A 16,550-nucleotide genomic window follows, 5' to 3' on the forward strand; every position below is an offset into this window, starting at 1 on the left:
AGGGGATAAGATGTCTAAGCACCAGAGTACCCCTTTAACCTTTCTGATATACTTCATAAGAAATGTTTTATTTCCTATTTATATAAATCATGGCTTATAAAATCATGGCTGTATTATTATGTTTTCTTTTATTATAGTATTTGCAAAACCTGATTTAAATACAAGTTGTACGTACAAAATATTAATAAGGGGAAACACAAAACTTAAGTATCAAAAACAAATGTGAATGTACTAATATGGAATACAACATGCTAATGTGTTTTTGCTGTGATCAAATCTAATTGTGTAAGACAGGTAATTTGATTTGAACATTCTTATACGATTATTTATCAAGTCAATTTTTCCTAAAGTTCCTAAAGCATGAAGGCATCCAAAGTATTGGCAAATGCGCATATGGAATTTGCAGTGTTTACTTCCATAAAGCTAGCAGTGAGCGAGTGTGTGTGTGTATCTGTGGGGGCGTGCAGTTCACAAAGCTATAAAAGACAGGGACTGGGGAATTTCATTCATTCAGCCAGCTCACAAACTGTGTGCTGAACAAGCCTCGCACTGTGAAACTGTGCTACATGCACACAATGCAGAGATCTCCTTGGAAGGTCAGGTGTGCTACTCTCTGCTTCGCACTCTTATCCATCACTGGGGTTCAGCTCAAGCCCTTGGGTGACCAGGAGAAAATGATTCAGCTTGAAGCGGTGAAGAAGAGCATTTTGGATCGTCTGGGCTTGCACAAACCTCCAGTTATTAGGGAAAAACTGGACAGGGACGAACTGCGCAAAATGCATTGGTTATACCAGGAGAAGTTAATGGAGCTCAGGGGAAATTTAACGAAGGATGGGACTTCAGAAAGGAGAGTACATCTACTAACACCAAAACGTAAGTCAAGCACATTGTAGATTGTATTTACTACGTAACAATTGTCTTTAAGGATTAGCCATGTTTTCACATATTTTTGTTAATAGATACAAGCATAAATCATACTAAATAAAAAACAGAAGTACGCCAGAAATTTTGGCACCGATAATAGAAATAACAAAAGATATGCCTTGCCAATAGTTCAGTTTTTTTGTTGTTAAAAAGGGAATGCATGATGATGAGCCAAAAAAATCACAAGTAAATGACAAGCTACCTAATACAGAAGAAACCGTTCAATAATGTTTATGTAAGGCAACATCTTAAAATATAGAGTCAATGACAAAGATCCCCAAATGTACAATTTACATATAGAGATGATATGCCCTATATATTTCTGCACATGTAGAAGACAATTACGTTTGCAGTTTTATGTATAGTAGTGGTTCAAAGTTTCCCATGTGAAGGCACAGTTTCATATGGTAATGGTTTAACAGAAGACATTACTTTAAAAGATTCTCTGATATAGAAGGCCCTGCTTGCTAAAGAGGATGTTCAACTGATTGGAGTGCCCACCTTCTGGGGCCCCCAGTGATCAGCTGTAATATTTAGGGAAACTCGTGATTGGTTCATCTGCAGCTGTATAAATCAGGACAGGTCCTTCCGAGTGAGAGATGCCCTTTAAAGCTGCTTTCCACTCTAGCCAAGATATGAAGATCCTGTTGGATCCCTTTCTATTAAAATTGATATATAAAATGTTTTATTTTTATTTTTTCATGCAACAACTATAACTCTGTTAGCTTCACACGGTTGCCTTCACACTAACCCCACACCAAAAAAAGGAAGACCATTCTACAAACCTCTCTACACACCCAATCTTATTCCTGGAAGCCCGTCTTAAGCCTAATATACAGGACTGAATCTTACTGCTAATGTTACAGGTCACCAGAAGCCCATCTCCCGCTATATGAGGGGCCTAAATCCTTTCTTAGATAATTGTTAAACACAGTTATCTCCCATTCCAAGCTATAGCAATCTCCTAGGGATAAAGCCTCTGCCAATCTAAGTTTCCTTAGCTATTCTCTTTGCTCTGAAGCGGCCATTGTTGCGTCTGTCAGCTCACTATCAGCTCCCCAGGCCTTGCTAAGGTATTATATAATACATCTCACTTTTGGGTACAAAAAGAACACTAGGTGACCCGCAATGCAAAGCTGCGGCAGGCTTCTCATCATTGACTCTGATCTTTTGCCTTTCTTGTGATGTAGCACAATGGTCTCCAGCCCACTGATGCTCCCATGATCGATAAACAAGCTACTTCTGCTTCCAGCTCACTGTTATGCCCCTTGTGGACAATTCAAAGCACAGGACCCTCACAAGTCTTCCAGGCACCTCATGCACTCCTTGCTGCTAAACCAAAACTTTTTTTTAGCTCCTCTCTGCCTCTCCTGTCAGCATTGCGACATAACATGCATCACATGCACATACAGTATATATGGTGGAGCTGCTAGGTACTGGAATGCACCAGTTTGAGGGACCCATGATCTCAAGGTGCTCCTTCAGTGCATGGCACAACACCACATAAACACAGCATAACATGTATGTTAAAAAATACTTGCACTGATCAATCTCTGCCTGTGTATCTGTACTGAAGCAGTGAACGTTGATCAGGTCACAATGTAATAGTTGCACCAGCCAAAAAAATGCCCCAAAAAATCCAACACATCAAGGGTGCATTAACAAGTACAGTATCCTGCTCATATTTGATATTCAGAGATTCCATGCTCCAGATTTTAATGGAAACTAAATGAAAATCAAATCTTTAGCTTAAAGGGGTAGTCCAGTGGTGAAAAACTTATCCCCTATCCTAAGGATAGGGGATAAGTTTGAGATCGCGGGGGGTCCGACCGCTGGGGCCCCCTGCGATCTCTCTGTACGGGGCCCCGGCTCTCCGCCGAGATAGCGGGTGTCGACCCCCGCACGAGGCGGCGGCCGACACGCCCCCTCAATACATCTCTATGGCAGAGCCGGAGATTGCCGAAGGCAGCGCTTCGGCTCTGCCATAGAGTTGTATTGAGGGGGCGTGTCGGCCGCCGCCTCGTGCGGAGGTCGACACGCCCCCTTCCAGCGGGCTGTCGGGGCTCCGTACAGGAGATCGTGGGGGGCCCCAGGGGTCGGACCCCCCGCGATCTGCAACGTATCCCCTATCCTTAGGATAGGGGATAAGTTGCTCACCACTGAATCACCACTGGACTACTCCTTTAAAATCCTGTGCATCATATATGCGCAGGATATTGTACATTTGAATAAACCCTGAGGGCTCATTCACACAAGCGGATTTCTTTTCAAACTCGCAGCAGTCTGTTGTTGAAAATATGCCATAGACTCTATCGACTTCAAAGGGGTTTGCAGCGGATTTTAAACAGCGGAGATTCCGTTGTCGAAAATCTGCTGCGGGTAGCACATGGAGACTCCGCCCATTTTCAAACTCGAAGCAGGAGATCCGTTGTGGGTTTGAAATGAACTCCACTTGTGTGAATGAGCCCTCAAGGCTCCACCAAAGAGTAAATAATTTAAAGAGTACTTTACTACAGTGATACTGTAAATATTACTTTCATGTTCAAATCGGCACATAAATACCTGAAGATAGTGCAAAGAAACACTTTACTTTGGGTCTTATTGTGCTATCTATTGTTACTTCGGAGACTACACAGGAGTCTTGGTCTCCTAATGCAGTTATGTGCATCAGGGAGTAGGGAAACATGGCGCTCTGTTTAGGTATTCATGCGCCAATTTAGACTTTGGAGGTACACTTTAAGTCAAAGTTTTTTTGGCAATCTGATTTCGCTTATGCATCATAAGATTTGGCACAGACCCATGTGCTCTGTCTTTGTTGGACAAACGAAAGACCATAACTAACAGATACATCTCTGAAAAGCTTTTGTTGATAAAACACCATAGGTCTTCAAGTGCAGTTATTGCAGTCTTTCACTACATGATAACATATCTGTTAAACACTAATGTTTACAGTGCCATTGCCGTTCGTTTTGACTATTAGCATCTACTTTCAGATAGTCATGAGTCGGTAAATGACGGTGCAGATAAAATAAACTTATCTGAAGGTCACTGATGCATTTCCAGAGATTGACTTGTATGGAACATATGACCAGCACACTAAGTCAGTCTCATTCACTTCTGCCCTATAGTATCCATATAGTGGGATGCTTGACATGAAATGCTGAGATGGAGACCAAAACCGTTGAGACATTTATCGCTGTGGTATAGTATATTTTGGGAATATGTGCAATACATCTTATGTATGTATTACACTGATTATAATGATTGTGTTGTGGCACTTATTCTGTAATTTACATTGTATATCCTATGTACACCATTCATTTAGACTTATGGATGATTGGTTTTTCGACCAGAACAACTTTTTGCACTTTACAATTAACTATTGCCCAACATGCCCCATGTTATAGATCCCCTTCTTAACCTTCTCATATTTTCCATTAATAAAGATATCAGTTATTTTGTAACTTTAGGTGAATTTTTTTTTAAGTGATACTATAATAGGAGTAGATAGATAAAAATCAATTTGGAAAATAATTCCCATACTTAATATAAATGTTCAGTCTTGACCTGTCTAAGATAGAGGAATTAAGTATGTTTTCTGACTTAGGTGGCCATGTTGAAAATGTATGTCATTAAGAGGTTAAAAAAATAATTTGTTTTAATATAAAAGTCAAGACTGACAACTTGCCATAGTAGTATTGTGACTAATGCCTAGACAGTTACTGGGCTTAAGCATGAAATGGGTTTTACTAAACCAAGAAAGATTTTAGATTAAAACCTAAGATCAGCTTCTCTGGAGACATTGGCAGAATTGATCAATTTTGTCGATCCTTGCTCTGTCATTCTTTAAGACTGTCCCTGTTTTAGACATATATGTTATTCTTGTCCACGTCACTTAAAGGAGTACTCTGGTGGAAAACTTTTTTTTTTTAAATCAACTGGTGCCAGAGAGTTAAACAGATTAGTAAATTACTAATATAAAAAAATCTTAAACTTTCCAGTACTTCTTAGCTGCTGAATACTACAGAGGAAATTCTTTTCTTTTTGGAACACGGAGCTCTCTGCTGAATCACGAGCACAGTGCCATTTTAAGAACTGTCCAGAGTAGGAGAAATTCCCCATAGCAAACATATGCTGCTCTTGACAGTTCCTAAAAGATGTCAGCAGAGAGCACTGTGTTCCAAAAAGAAAATAATTTTTCCTCTGTAGTATTCAGCAGCTAATAAATACTGGAAGGATTAAGATTTTTTAATAGAAGTAATTTACAAATCTGTTTAACTTTCTGGCACCAATTGATTTTAAAAAAAAGTTTTCCACCGGAGTACCCCTTTAATAAAGCTGGCCTATTTGATTAGATGATGTGCACCAGTAATCTTGTCAAATTGTATTATCTGTTTAGACAATTTCATTATGGTTTACTTTGAGACAAAAATTTAAGGTAGAAGGGAGCTTTCACTGGAAGATAAATGTTTCTTAAACTTAGACATTACATTAACACACCTTTTTATGCAGAAATGGGAAATTGTCTAGAGTGTAGCATATTGCATCCTTTTCTGGGGTAATTATATCATTAATATGTATAATATGTTATACGCCAATATTTTAGTGTAGTATATGCCTAGAATGTGTAGTAAAATGATTGTTAAATTCCCCCATTTGTCTCCTCTAATATCTTTAGCACTGCCTCAGGAATGAAATAAAAAGGGAGTGGAAGATTGCTGGTAACATCAGTAGTATTCACAATCTGCAATTACACAACATAACAGATTACCACGATATAGCATGAAAGCATAGTGAGTGATCTGATATTAGGGCCTTAGACAGCCACCCACTCATTCAGGACCTACCAAGTAAACGCTGAAGAACGCCCTAAATGAACAATTGCAACAAGAACCTCATATAATAGGGATAACATTGCCTAGATATTTTGTTGACAAGAAATAGAATTACACATTTTTTTTTAGATGTTATATGTGAAATGTAAATGGTCAATCATTTTACTGACTTTTAGGTCATATATATATATATATATATATATATATATATATATATATGACCTAAATGATATAATTATTTCTCACTTAAAAATTGACTGTCAAGTTTTTTTTTTGTTGATTTGTATGCATAACCTAACAATATCTATCTCATTCTTCATTGCAGTAGAGCGTAGCTCAAAGAAATGTGACATGGTGAAAAGCAGCAGTCATCATTATAATCTGGTCTTCTCTAGAACTCAGACATTCCATCAGAAGCTCAATGTCATGAGAGCTGAGCTCAAGCTATGTAAACACATTTTGGCTGCGTTGCGACCTGCAGCAGCTAACTCAACCTCGAAGCCTATGGTGAACATTTACAAAGTTGTAGAATCAAGGAATGCCAATGGAAGGCAAGCGCATAAATTACTTGATTCTAAACCAGTAAACAAAGATACATTGACATTAAACGTGAATTCTGCTGTGCAGCAGTGGTTGGCAAGTTCAGAGAAATGCCTCAGGCTGGAGCTGGTCATCACAGTGGACATCCCTTCTATAAATGATGGCGGCAGCAAACAAATAGAAGCAGATGATGCCCTCATATTAGAAGTGGAAACTCAGGAAAAAACACATTTTAAAACAAGAAAAAGCAGGTCACTTGCTGCAGATGAGGACTGCAAAAAGAGTGAGAAGAAGTGCTGTCGTAAGTCCTTACTAGTGTCTTTTGAACAGATTGGCTGGAGTGATTGGATTGTTCATCCATCCACCTATGAAATGCGGTTTTGTGATGGATCCTGCCCACACAACTACAAGCCAGCAAGCATGCATGCTCAAATAAAATACAGAATGCATCACCTAAATGGAGACACTCCGGCCCCTTGCTGCGTCCCTGGGAGTTATGATCCTATGGTACTTATGCATTACAATGCTGAGCGCAAATTGGTCTTCACAGTCTTTGAGGACATGATTGTAAGAAAATGTCACTGTGCCTAAAGAAGGAATGAGTCAAGGTTTTGTTTCTACATTCAGACATTCTAACAGTACAACTTATTTTGTGCCATAGAGATTACATTTTTCGTTAAAGAAGCACTCTGGGCATTTTTTCTTAAATAGTGCAGCATCTGCTGCATGATCTTCTGTGTTTTTGAGTCCCAGAACATTTATGTATACGTAAAGGATATGACCCAAGCGTAGTCACTACTTAACTACATTCAGGAAATTAAAGTCAGTTAGGCCCATGCCCATATGTGCACATATACACTGATAGTTTGCTGACATACGTGATGTTAACAAGTCCCTACATAGATAGAATACCGAAGGGGAGGGGGAGTTAGCACCATATGGAGTGCTGGAGTGCTTCTTTAAAATTGAATCTAAATAAACTCCCAATATTTACAAATCTTTTTAGTCCAATGAAAGAAAAGAATACTGAGAAACTTGACTTGTAATCTTTTTAGCTTTAGTTTGCACTGTCTAAATATTATTTAGATTCAAGTCACATGAAGAAGAAACACTTGTGGGTGGTTTTCTCTTAATACTTGGTTGACTCTTGTGGCTATATTTGAGATTCATAATGTTCATTATATATAAATTCAGATTAGAGCAATTCCTTACAGGAGCAATATACAAATAGAAGGAGTGAACATTATTATTATTATTATATTATTATTATTGGTTTTACCCAGCTGATAACTGATTGGCTACTCTGAATTGTCATATTATCATGAACTACATACAGGTTTCTTATAGGCTATCCTACTCTTATTAGAAAAACCTAATCTAATATCAGACAACAGTAAGCTTAGATGGGTTTAAATCCAACATGCCTGACCATTCTGTGCCCCAACATCTGCCATCTGGGGAGAGTAAAGGTGAACCAAACATTATAGATAATCAACTGATCCTGCTAAATGAGTTAGTTTGGACAACATTAGTCCAATGTGAAAACCCAACTTTCAGCTAATGTTTTATCTCTCTTCCCCACTCTGTTGATATTAGTACAGTGGTCCCTCAACATACGATGGTAATTTGTTCCAAATGAGCCATCGTTTGTCGAATCCATCGTATGTTGAGGGATCCGTGCAATGTAAAGTATAGAAAGCTGTACTCACCTGTCCCCGCCGCTCGCGATGGTGACCCCGGGCCTCCGCTGGGCTCTCCTGGTCATCCCCGGTCCTCCGCTGTCTTCTCCGGTCCTCTGCTGTCTTCTCCGGTCCTCTGCTGTCTTCTCCGGTCCTCCGCTGTCTTCCGCAAGGCCTTACTGGGCCTGCGTAGCAATGTTATTACGCCGCTGTGTACGCCATTCCTATTGGATGACGTGCGCAGCAGCGTATTGACGTCATCGGAGAGGGCCGAGAAGACACCGGAAGACCAGCGCTGGACCCGGAGGGCACCCCGGAGCATCGTGGAGGGGTAAGTAATACTTACCGCACCACACGGGGAACATTAAGCTGCTGTCCGGAAGCAGCTTAAGCATTTTGCGCTGCTGGATAGCACTTAATGCGATGGCCCCGACATAAAAAAGCATCGTATGTCGATGCTGACATCGACATGCGATGGCCTCTGAGAGGCCATCGTATGTCGATTTGATCATATGTCGGGGCCATCGTAGGTCGGGGGGTCAATTTAATGTCCTGCTCAGGATTGGAATGTAAGATGGAGTGTAATTTTTCTTGGCACTATTGTAATTTTATTGCACTATTACATATTTATTTATCATTTTTATATGAATAGATGGATGATCAAATCAAAACCAGTGGACTGATTATAAGTAGTCAATGGGATCAGATTGCGTAGTTTCATGTGTCTGTTCTAATTATTTTATTATGTAAATGTTGGTTGTTTATTATGTAAATGATGGCTGAGGTGGCAAGTGATTGGCTAAGTGATGATGTAACATATTTGCTGCAGCTTCGGGAAACAAAGTTCAGTGGAGAACGGGCACTGTTATACCGGAGACTGCAGGGGAGCAAGTTAAATATAGGATGTTTTTAATGTTATTACACAGCCTAAGCTTTTGCTGGATATTCCCTTTAAGTGTCCCTTGTGTTTTCAGCATGGCAAGAGCCCGACCAGGTAAGTCCAGCCTCCTTATCACTGCCCCATGGCTTGTTTTACTAAAAGCCACCAGAGAAAGAGAACATTGGCTGGATTTACATAGGCTCCTGCTGCACTGGGGAAAGACTACCAAGACATTTCAGTCTCATTTCCATATCAACACAAAACCCTTATATCTCATTGCGGGTCAATGGAGATAAAAATAGTATGCCCAGAATTCTAATAGCTAGCTCAATCTAGCCAGGGGCTTATGTGCACCTGTTTTCCTGCTGACAGGTCCACTTTAATCACCGAAATGTTTCCTCTTAATTGTCAAAAACCTTCTTTACAATAATTATGTTATACTTTATAAAAAAAAATATTTTGCCTTTATGGCTGTAACTGCAAGTGCAATGACCAGAGACATATTCGGACTTATTGCAAATGAACAGAACCGCCATAGAATATAAGTGAAAAATTGCCATAGCTATGCAACAACTGCAATGACAAGAACTGAACCTTTATTTACTTAAATTGAGACCATACAGTGTTTCCTTCTTATCCCACTATTTTGTTCTACTCCATTTACTGCTTGTGCCCTGATGATGCCATATTTGTATCTAATTTCACCCAACAATTGGTCGGACAGATCCTGAGGCATGATCCAGCATGCAGTTTTGCTGAACAGACAAATGTGAGCTTCTTATTATCTCTGCATGTCTCAGTCAGTTTTCCTGGGGAATTTACAATAGGAAGATGTAGAAATTGCTGAATGCAATGAATAAGCAAAAAAAAAAAAAAAAACTATGCATTCACAGTGTGAGTAATCCAGACAACAAATAGAGGCCTAATATACTGGTAAAGCTAATCTTAACATATTTTATGTTAGACTAGCTATCCCTCTGCTGGAGGCTTCTATTTATCTTCTAGCCACCCAGATTCTGTGGCTGACAGCGTTGCATCTATGTCATTCTAGCTTATTGCTTTGCTGATAGCCAATCTTATCACTTATGACTGCTACATGACTACTGATTACAAGATACATTTGTTATGGAGCAAAAGGTTTACCCTGGGACTATGTACTATCCTTATTTGAGAAAGAAGACATTTACTTCTTTATGCTGTTTTTCAATTTAAGAATTTAAGCTTGCCAATTGCCATTTAAGTTTATTTGATGGTCTAAATTATAATTCCAGTTTCAAGTGGCTGTAGGTTCCATGTTATGGCTGCAAGTCCCTATTGTTTGATTATCATCTGAGTTTGGTTCTGCAGAACAGTGGTGGGATTTAGGTGTTGTAGCTTTAATACAAACATTAAAATTAGGGTGCATGGAACTGGCCAAAGGATGACAAAAAATTTTGTCTTACTTCAGATAAGAAATGTTACTTAGTACTTATTTATGAATGTTTTGTTGTTACTATTATTATTATTAATGTTATTATTATTAATAATATTATTTTAAGTGTAAATACATATTTATGCAATGTTATTTATTGATAATTTATTGTTTGTTTTTTGTTTTTTACTGAATGTTGTTTGTATTTTTTTAAATTATACATACCAAAGTATATTTTTTCATATCTTTAAACATGAAGATTGTCCAAGGTTATTGTAAAAAAAAGCCAAAAAATAAAGTATTTTTGGAATGAAATCATTTTTCTTTTTGTTCTTGCTTGGTTTAGTTTTTATATACAAGGTACAATACGATTTTGTGTACATGTGCTTTTTTGGTTTTCTGCAACCAAAAACATCAGAAAAATACCAAACCTAGAACATATTGATTTAAAAAAACAAACAAATAAAAAAAAAAAATGTAAAAAAACACCACAAAATTGGCAAAAAAAAAAATGTGGGAGAAGTTATTATGGTTGTATGTCAGTTTCCTGGTTTATAAAAGTCTGAAATGTTTGCGCAAGCCACATTTTGCGCAGTCATTTGTTACTTTTTATGCCACCTACTATATGTCACTTTTCAAAAAAGTGGAAGGCTTAGCAGGAGGGGTGCCAGTCAATAAATTATCTTCTGTGTTTGTTGACAGTTTGTTGCTATAGACTTTACAGTAACATGTGGCTGAAGCATGTTTGACCTTAAAAAACACTGTGAAAAAAGTAAATGAATGTGCCAAAAGAAAAGCAAATACAGCGGTTTGTGAATTCAGCCCAACATCGCATAGTACATGGAGGAATGATGGAGCTGTACAGCACTTAGCTCCTCCCAGTTCTCTATGATATGCTTATTTTTATTTACATCTATTTGTTAGACCAAGATCATTTCCTTGCTGGAGGATTTATTAACGTACAAGGTCCATCCTTATTCTATACTGCATATAGCACTTTTAAATATTCAACTAAGGTGTTTCTTTTCATCACTGTTTAGCTATGGCTGTAAGTCAGTGTGCCTTTGGTCATCAACCTTAGAATCCATTACAAGATTTGGTAACAACTCTTTAAACAACTTACTTCTGTTTGTCTAACGTAATAGTTGTCACCAAAGTTGTACATGAAGCCCATAATTGCTGGCAATAGTCCAACTAAGTCTCATTAAACTGCTTAAGAGGCCTCTTCCTGTATAGATGTCTACATTTATGACTTTTAGGATAATAAAATCTAAAGAGAAAAAATGTTCTGCGAAGGAAGACTCAAGATCAAAAAGGAAAAATAATAAGAACACCTTCCCTCGTAGATTCAGGCAGAGACCTCTTATTTCATCTTTATGGTTTGATTTCTTTTGTGACAGTCATCTGTCTAAAAACCACCCCCATTTGTGAGGGTCAGGGTTTTTGTTTAAAGTCCCATGCAAGTCTATGGGAAATGTATGTTCCAGCATAACTTCTGTAAGGCTGGTGATATTGAGATATTTTGATAATACTTGGTACACATGTTACTTATTTTTTTTATTTTTTTTTTATTGAAAGCCGAGGTACGTGCTCTCAAATCACCCAAGTGCAAGTACATGTTACTTATATGTCAAATAAAAATATAGAATAGTTAAATCAACACTAACCTATCCCCTTACGTGAAGGATGGGGTTTTTGTTTCAAGTCCCATGCAAGTATAGGGGACTTCCAGTACCGTACACCACAAGCTCCATACTGTATCTCTTGGTGAGTGTGTCAGTTGGGGAGGGTGTGGCTTTACCTTCCCCACATGCAACACCCCATTTCACAATGCCACGGCTACCATTTAAGCCACACCTCTTTTATTTTCTACTCTTTTTGTGCATCAGTCTGGCTTGCAAATCACACCCACTCCCACAAAGCCTTGCCAACTGAGGACAGGATATGAGGACGGTATATGAAGCGGAGATATGAGGACAGGATATGGGGACAGGATGTGAGGTCGTAATATGAGGACAGCATATGAGGACAAGATATGAGGACAGGATATGGGGATAGGCTATGAGGACAGGATATGAGGACAAGATATGGAGACAGGACATGAGGTCGGGATACAAGGATGGCATATGAGGATGAGATATGAGGACAGGTTATGGGGACAGGATATGAGGTCAGTATAAAAGGTCTGATATGAGAACGACATATGAGGATAAGATATGAGAACAGAATATGGGGACGGGATATGAGGTCGGGATATAAGGAATGGACAAAAGGACGGGATATGAGCACGAGATATGAGGACAGGATATAAGGATGGGATATGAGGTTGGGATATGAAGACAGGATATGAGGTAGGAATATGAGGTTGAGATATAAGGTTGGGAAATTATATGAGGACAGGATATGAGGTCGGGATATGAGGATGAGATATGAGGACAGGATATGAGCACCCCCTCAAAATGTATCCTCTATTCACAGGATAGGGAATAAGCATCTCATCTAAGGGTGTCCAATTACTGGGATCCACAACAGGGCCCTGACTCTACCAGCTGCATGGGGCAGCAAATGGCATGTTCTCCATACACTGTCTATGGGAGCACCAGAGATACTTGAGTGCTGTGCTTGGGTATCTCTGGCGCAACCATAGACAATGCATGAAATGGCAGTTAGCACATGTTGTCTGCTGCTCCGTGCAGCTTGAAAAGCTGGGGTCCAAATCTGGAGATTGCAGAGCTCCTGGCGGTCAAACTCCCAGCGACCAGATGCTTATTCCCGATCCTGTGGATAAGGGCTACGTTTTTATGGCTGGATAAACGCTTTAAGCTAGTGCCTCACAGAGCTGTCTATATCTGTATCATACATATTCAGGTACATGTGTAAAAGAACTAAAAATGCATTTCTATTTCTCCTGACTCCTTAAGCTGTGCTGCCCAAAGTTATATTGTTATAGACTATGTATTTTTTGGAATTGTAAAGGAGTAAAGTCAAATGGCGCTTCATGGAATCCTGGCTTCATATTTCATGAAAAAAAATTATAAAAAGCTTTTTAAAAGTCCCATCACAACAAAAATGGTACTGATAAAACTAGATTACGGTGCAAAAAATAAACCCTCATATAGCTTTGTATACGTAAAAATAAAAAAAAGTTGTAGAGGTCAGAAGAGGACAATTTTAGGCATACTAATTTCTGAACAAAAAGTTATACATTTTTAAAAGTAGTAAATATAAGAAAACCTATACAAATTGTATATCATTTTAATCGTATGGACCTACAGAATAAAAAAAATAAATTATAATTTTTACTGAAAAGGGCACTAAGTAGAAACAGAAGCCCCAAAAGTTGCAAAATGTTCTTTTTCTTTCAATTTTACTCCCCCCAAAATTTTTTTTTGTTTAACCGTAGATTTTGTGGTAAAATTATTTATGTAATTTCAAAGTACAATCAGTGGTGCAAACACATTACTAGCTGAGTACCCGGGGTTGCCAGGTTTTTCCTTCCTCATCCTTGTTGGGGAGGAAAATCAACAAAGGAGGAAGCTTTTGACTTCATATCCCATCCCCATATATTGTTGTCATATCCCAACCCCATATCCCGTCCTCATACCCCGACATCCTATCCAGTCCTCCTATCCCGTCCTCCTATCCCGTCCTCATAACCCCTCCTCCTATATCAACCTCCTATCTCAACCTTCTCTCTTGACCTCCTATCCCGACCTCCCATCTTGTCCTCCTATCCCGTCCTCCTATCTCGACCTCCTATCCCGACCTCCTATCCAGTCCTCCTATCCCGTCCTCCTATCCTATCCTCCTATCTCCACCTCCTATCCAGTCCTCATATCCCGTCCTCCATTCCTGACCTCCTAACTCGACCTCCTATGCCGGGCAGAGCGGGGGAAATGAACGTCCACCCCCGCCCCTGCCCTGCGATTCGCCGGTCAGTCCTGATTGGCCAATCGCAGGGATAGGAGGAGGGGGCGCTCCTATCCTTTAGGATGATCGGGCTGTCTCCGATCATCCCTATTTTCCGGGCTATCAGGTCATCAGAGACCCAATCAGCTCGGAATAGCCGCGAATCACCGATCTGAATTGATCGGCGAATTGCTGCGATTGCCGACATGGGGGGGGGGGGCGGGGGGGTGGATGCGGTATCTCAGGACATTTGCACGGGATGCCTGCTGAATGATTTCAGCATGCATCCCATTCCAATCCCCGTCCAGCTGCCGACGGGGATCGAAATTCCCACGTGCGTACAGGTACGCCCTTGGTCCTTAAGTACCAGGACCCAGGGTCCATACGCCCGTCGTCCCCAACAGGTTAATAGGATGGCCCCAACCATGGTGCCAATCCCTACCCTACTTAAAGGGGTACTCCGGTGAAAATCTTTTTTTTTTTTTTTCAAATCAACTGGTGCCAGAAAGTTAAACAGATTTGTAAATTACTTCTATTAAAAAATCTTAATCCTTCCTCTACTTATTAGCTGCTGAATACTACAGTGGAAATTCTTTTCCGTTTGAAACACAGAGCTGTCTGCTGACATCATGAGCACAGTGCTCTCTGCTGACATCTCTGTCCATTTTAGGAACTGTCCAGAGTAAAAGGAAATCCCCATAGCAAACATATGCTGTTCTGGATAGTTCCTAAAATGGACAGAGATGTCAGCAGAGAGCACTGTGCTCATGATGTCAGCAGACAGCTCTGTGTTTCAAAAAGAAAACAATTTCCGCTGTAATATTCAGCAGCTAATAAGTACAGGAAGGATTAAGATTTTTCAATAGAAGTAATTTACAAATCTGTTTAACTTTCTGGCACCAGTTGATTTAAAAAAAAAAATAAAATTCACCGGAGTACCCCTTTAAGTGCTAGGCGAAACAAAGTCAAATGCAATAAAACAAACACTGTACAGATGTCAGGGAGGAGCTCAGGACACAATGAGTTAAATATAAACAGACACAGAACAAGGACCAGTAACAAGACAGATGAACCAACAGACAGATTAAGAGAAGCTAGATGGGCCAAGTCAAAAACCAAGACTGCAGCGCAGTGCAGAATCAAAAAGCAAATGATGAATGGTTTACAAGCTTAGGTCAGAATACAAGGTCATAGTACGATGGGAAGGTGGGAAGGCAAGGCAGGTAGGCAAGATGACCCTGAATCATACGCAGGATGCAACCTATCAGCAGCAAGTCACGCCTGTGATGTCCCAGCCCTATATATTCGGCAGCCATTTTGCGGCTCGTCATATCATTCATTACACTGCATAGAGATAGGACGGACATCACTTTGTGTGTTACACAGAAAAGCTTGTTGCAACAGTGTTTCACCTCTTAGTCACCTCGGCCTTCTGTAGGACACAGAACACAGCATTTTAGCACGTAAATTAATTTTTACTGCAGCGATTAACCCCTCAGTCACTGTGAACAGCATTGTATTACAGAGAGGGACAGAGAGCTGTGTGTTGACTCAACTGCAGAAAGGTTTTCAGAGGAGGGAGAAATAATTTTTTAGGGCAAATCTGTGTCTTTGTTCCACAACAACTGGTCTGAAGGTTATACTAGTCTGTAGACGGTATAATCCATACCCAGCAGTCCATTCCTAATAGTATATGAGAGAGTCTTTTTGCAATTTTGGGTTTAGTACACAGTGACTGTGAGCTTCAGCATTGTAGTGTTGTGGGCAATTTTTTTTGCATACTGTAGCGCATTTTTCTGCCCTCATAAGTGCATACCACATACTTACACCTAAGTGGTGTATTATTTTGTACCTGTTAATCTGTCAAGGGCCTACATACTGGGAAAGGACAGCCAAAAGTAATCACTAGATGGTGTTTTACAAAAAAAAAAAAAATAGTTTTTACGCGTATTGCAGCGCATTTTTCTGCCCTCTTCAGTACATACCACATACATACATTTAAGTAGTGTACTGTTTTGTACCTGTTAATCTGTCAAGGGCCTACATACTTTGAAAGGACAGCCAAAAGAAATCACCGGCTGGTGTTTTACAAAAATACAGAGATTTTAGGCGCATTGTAGCGCATTTTACTGCCCACATAAGTGCATACCGCATACGTACATCTAAGTAGTGTACTATTTTGTTCCTGTTAATCTTTCAAGGGCCTACATACTGTGAAAGGACAGCCAAAAGTAATCACCTGCTGGTGTTTTACTCCAATACGTTTATTACGCGTACTGTAGCGCATTTTTCTGCCCTCATAAGTGCATACCACATACCTACCTCTAATTAGTGTACTATTTTGTACCTGTTAATCTGTCTAGAGCCTAGAT

General features: G+C 39.6%; 1 protein-coding gene across 1 annotated transcript; it reads left to right on the forward strand.

Moving 5' to 3' along the window:
- The first annotated feature begins 532 nt into the window (after positions 1-532).
- On the forward strand, positions 533-10,529 carry GDF15 (growth differentiation factor 15). Its single transcript, XM_056552014.1, has 2 exons — positions 533-873; positions 6,085-10,529. Exons 1-2 carry the CDS (start codon positions 567-569, stop codon positions 6,888-6,890), a joined length of 1,113 nt encoding a protein of 370 aa, XP_056407989.1. The 5' UTR covers positions 533-566; the 3' UTR covers positions 6,891-10,529.
- Positions 10,530-16,550: the final 6,021 nt, after the last annotated feature.

This window comes from Hyla sarda, chromosome 1 (genome assembly GCF_029499605.1).
Source record: "Hyla sarda isolate aHylSar1 chromosome 1, aHylSar1.hap1, whole genome shotgun sequence".
NCBI classification, from domain to species: Eukaryota; Metazoa; Chordata; class Amphibia; order Anura; family Hylidae; genus Hyla; species Hyla sarda.

Bases quoted from the DNA above. Each gene is read 5' to 3' on its own strand.
- GDF15 (XM_056552014.1), top strand. From the start codon at position 567: ATGCACACAATGCAGAGATCTCCTTGGAAGGTCAGGTGTGCTACTCTC. The intron at 874-6,084 runs GTAAGTCAAGCA...TCTTCATTGCAG, and splicing joins ACATCTACTAACACCAAAAC to TAGAGCGTAGCTCAAAGAAA.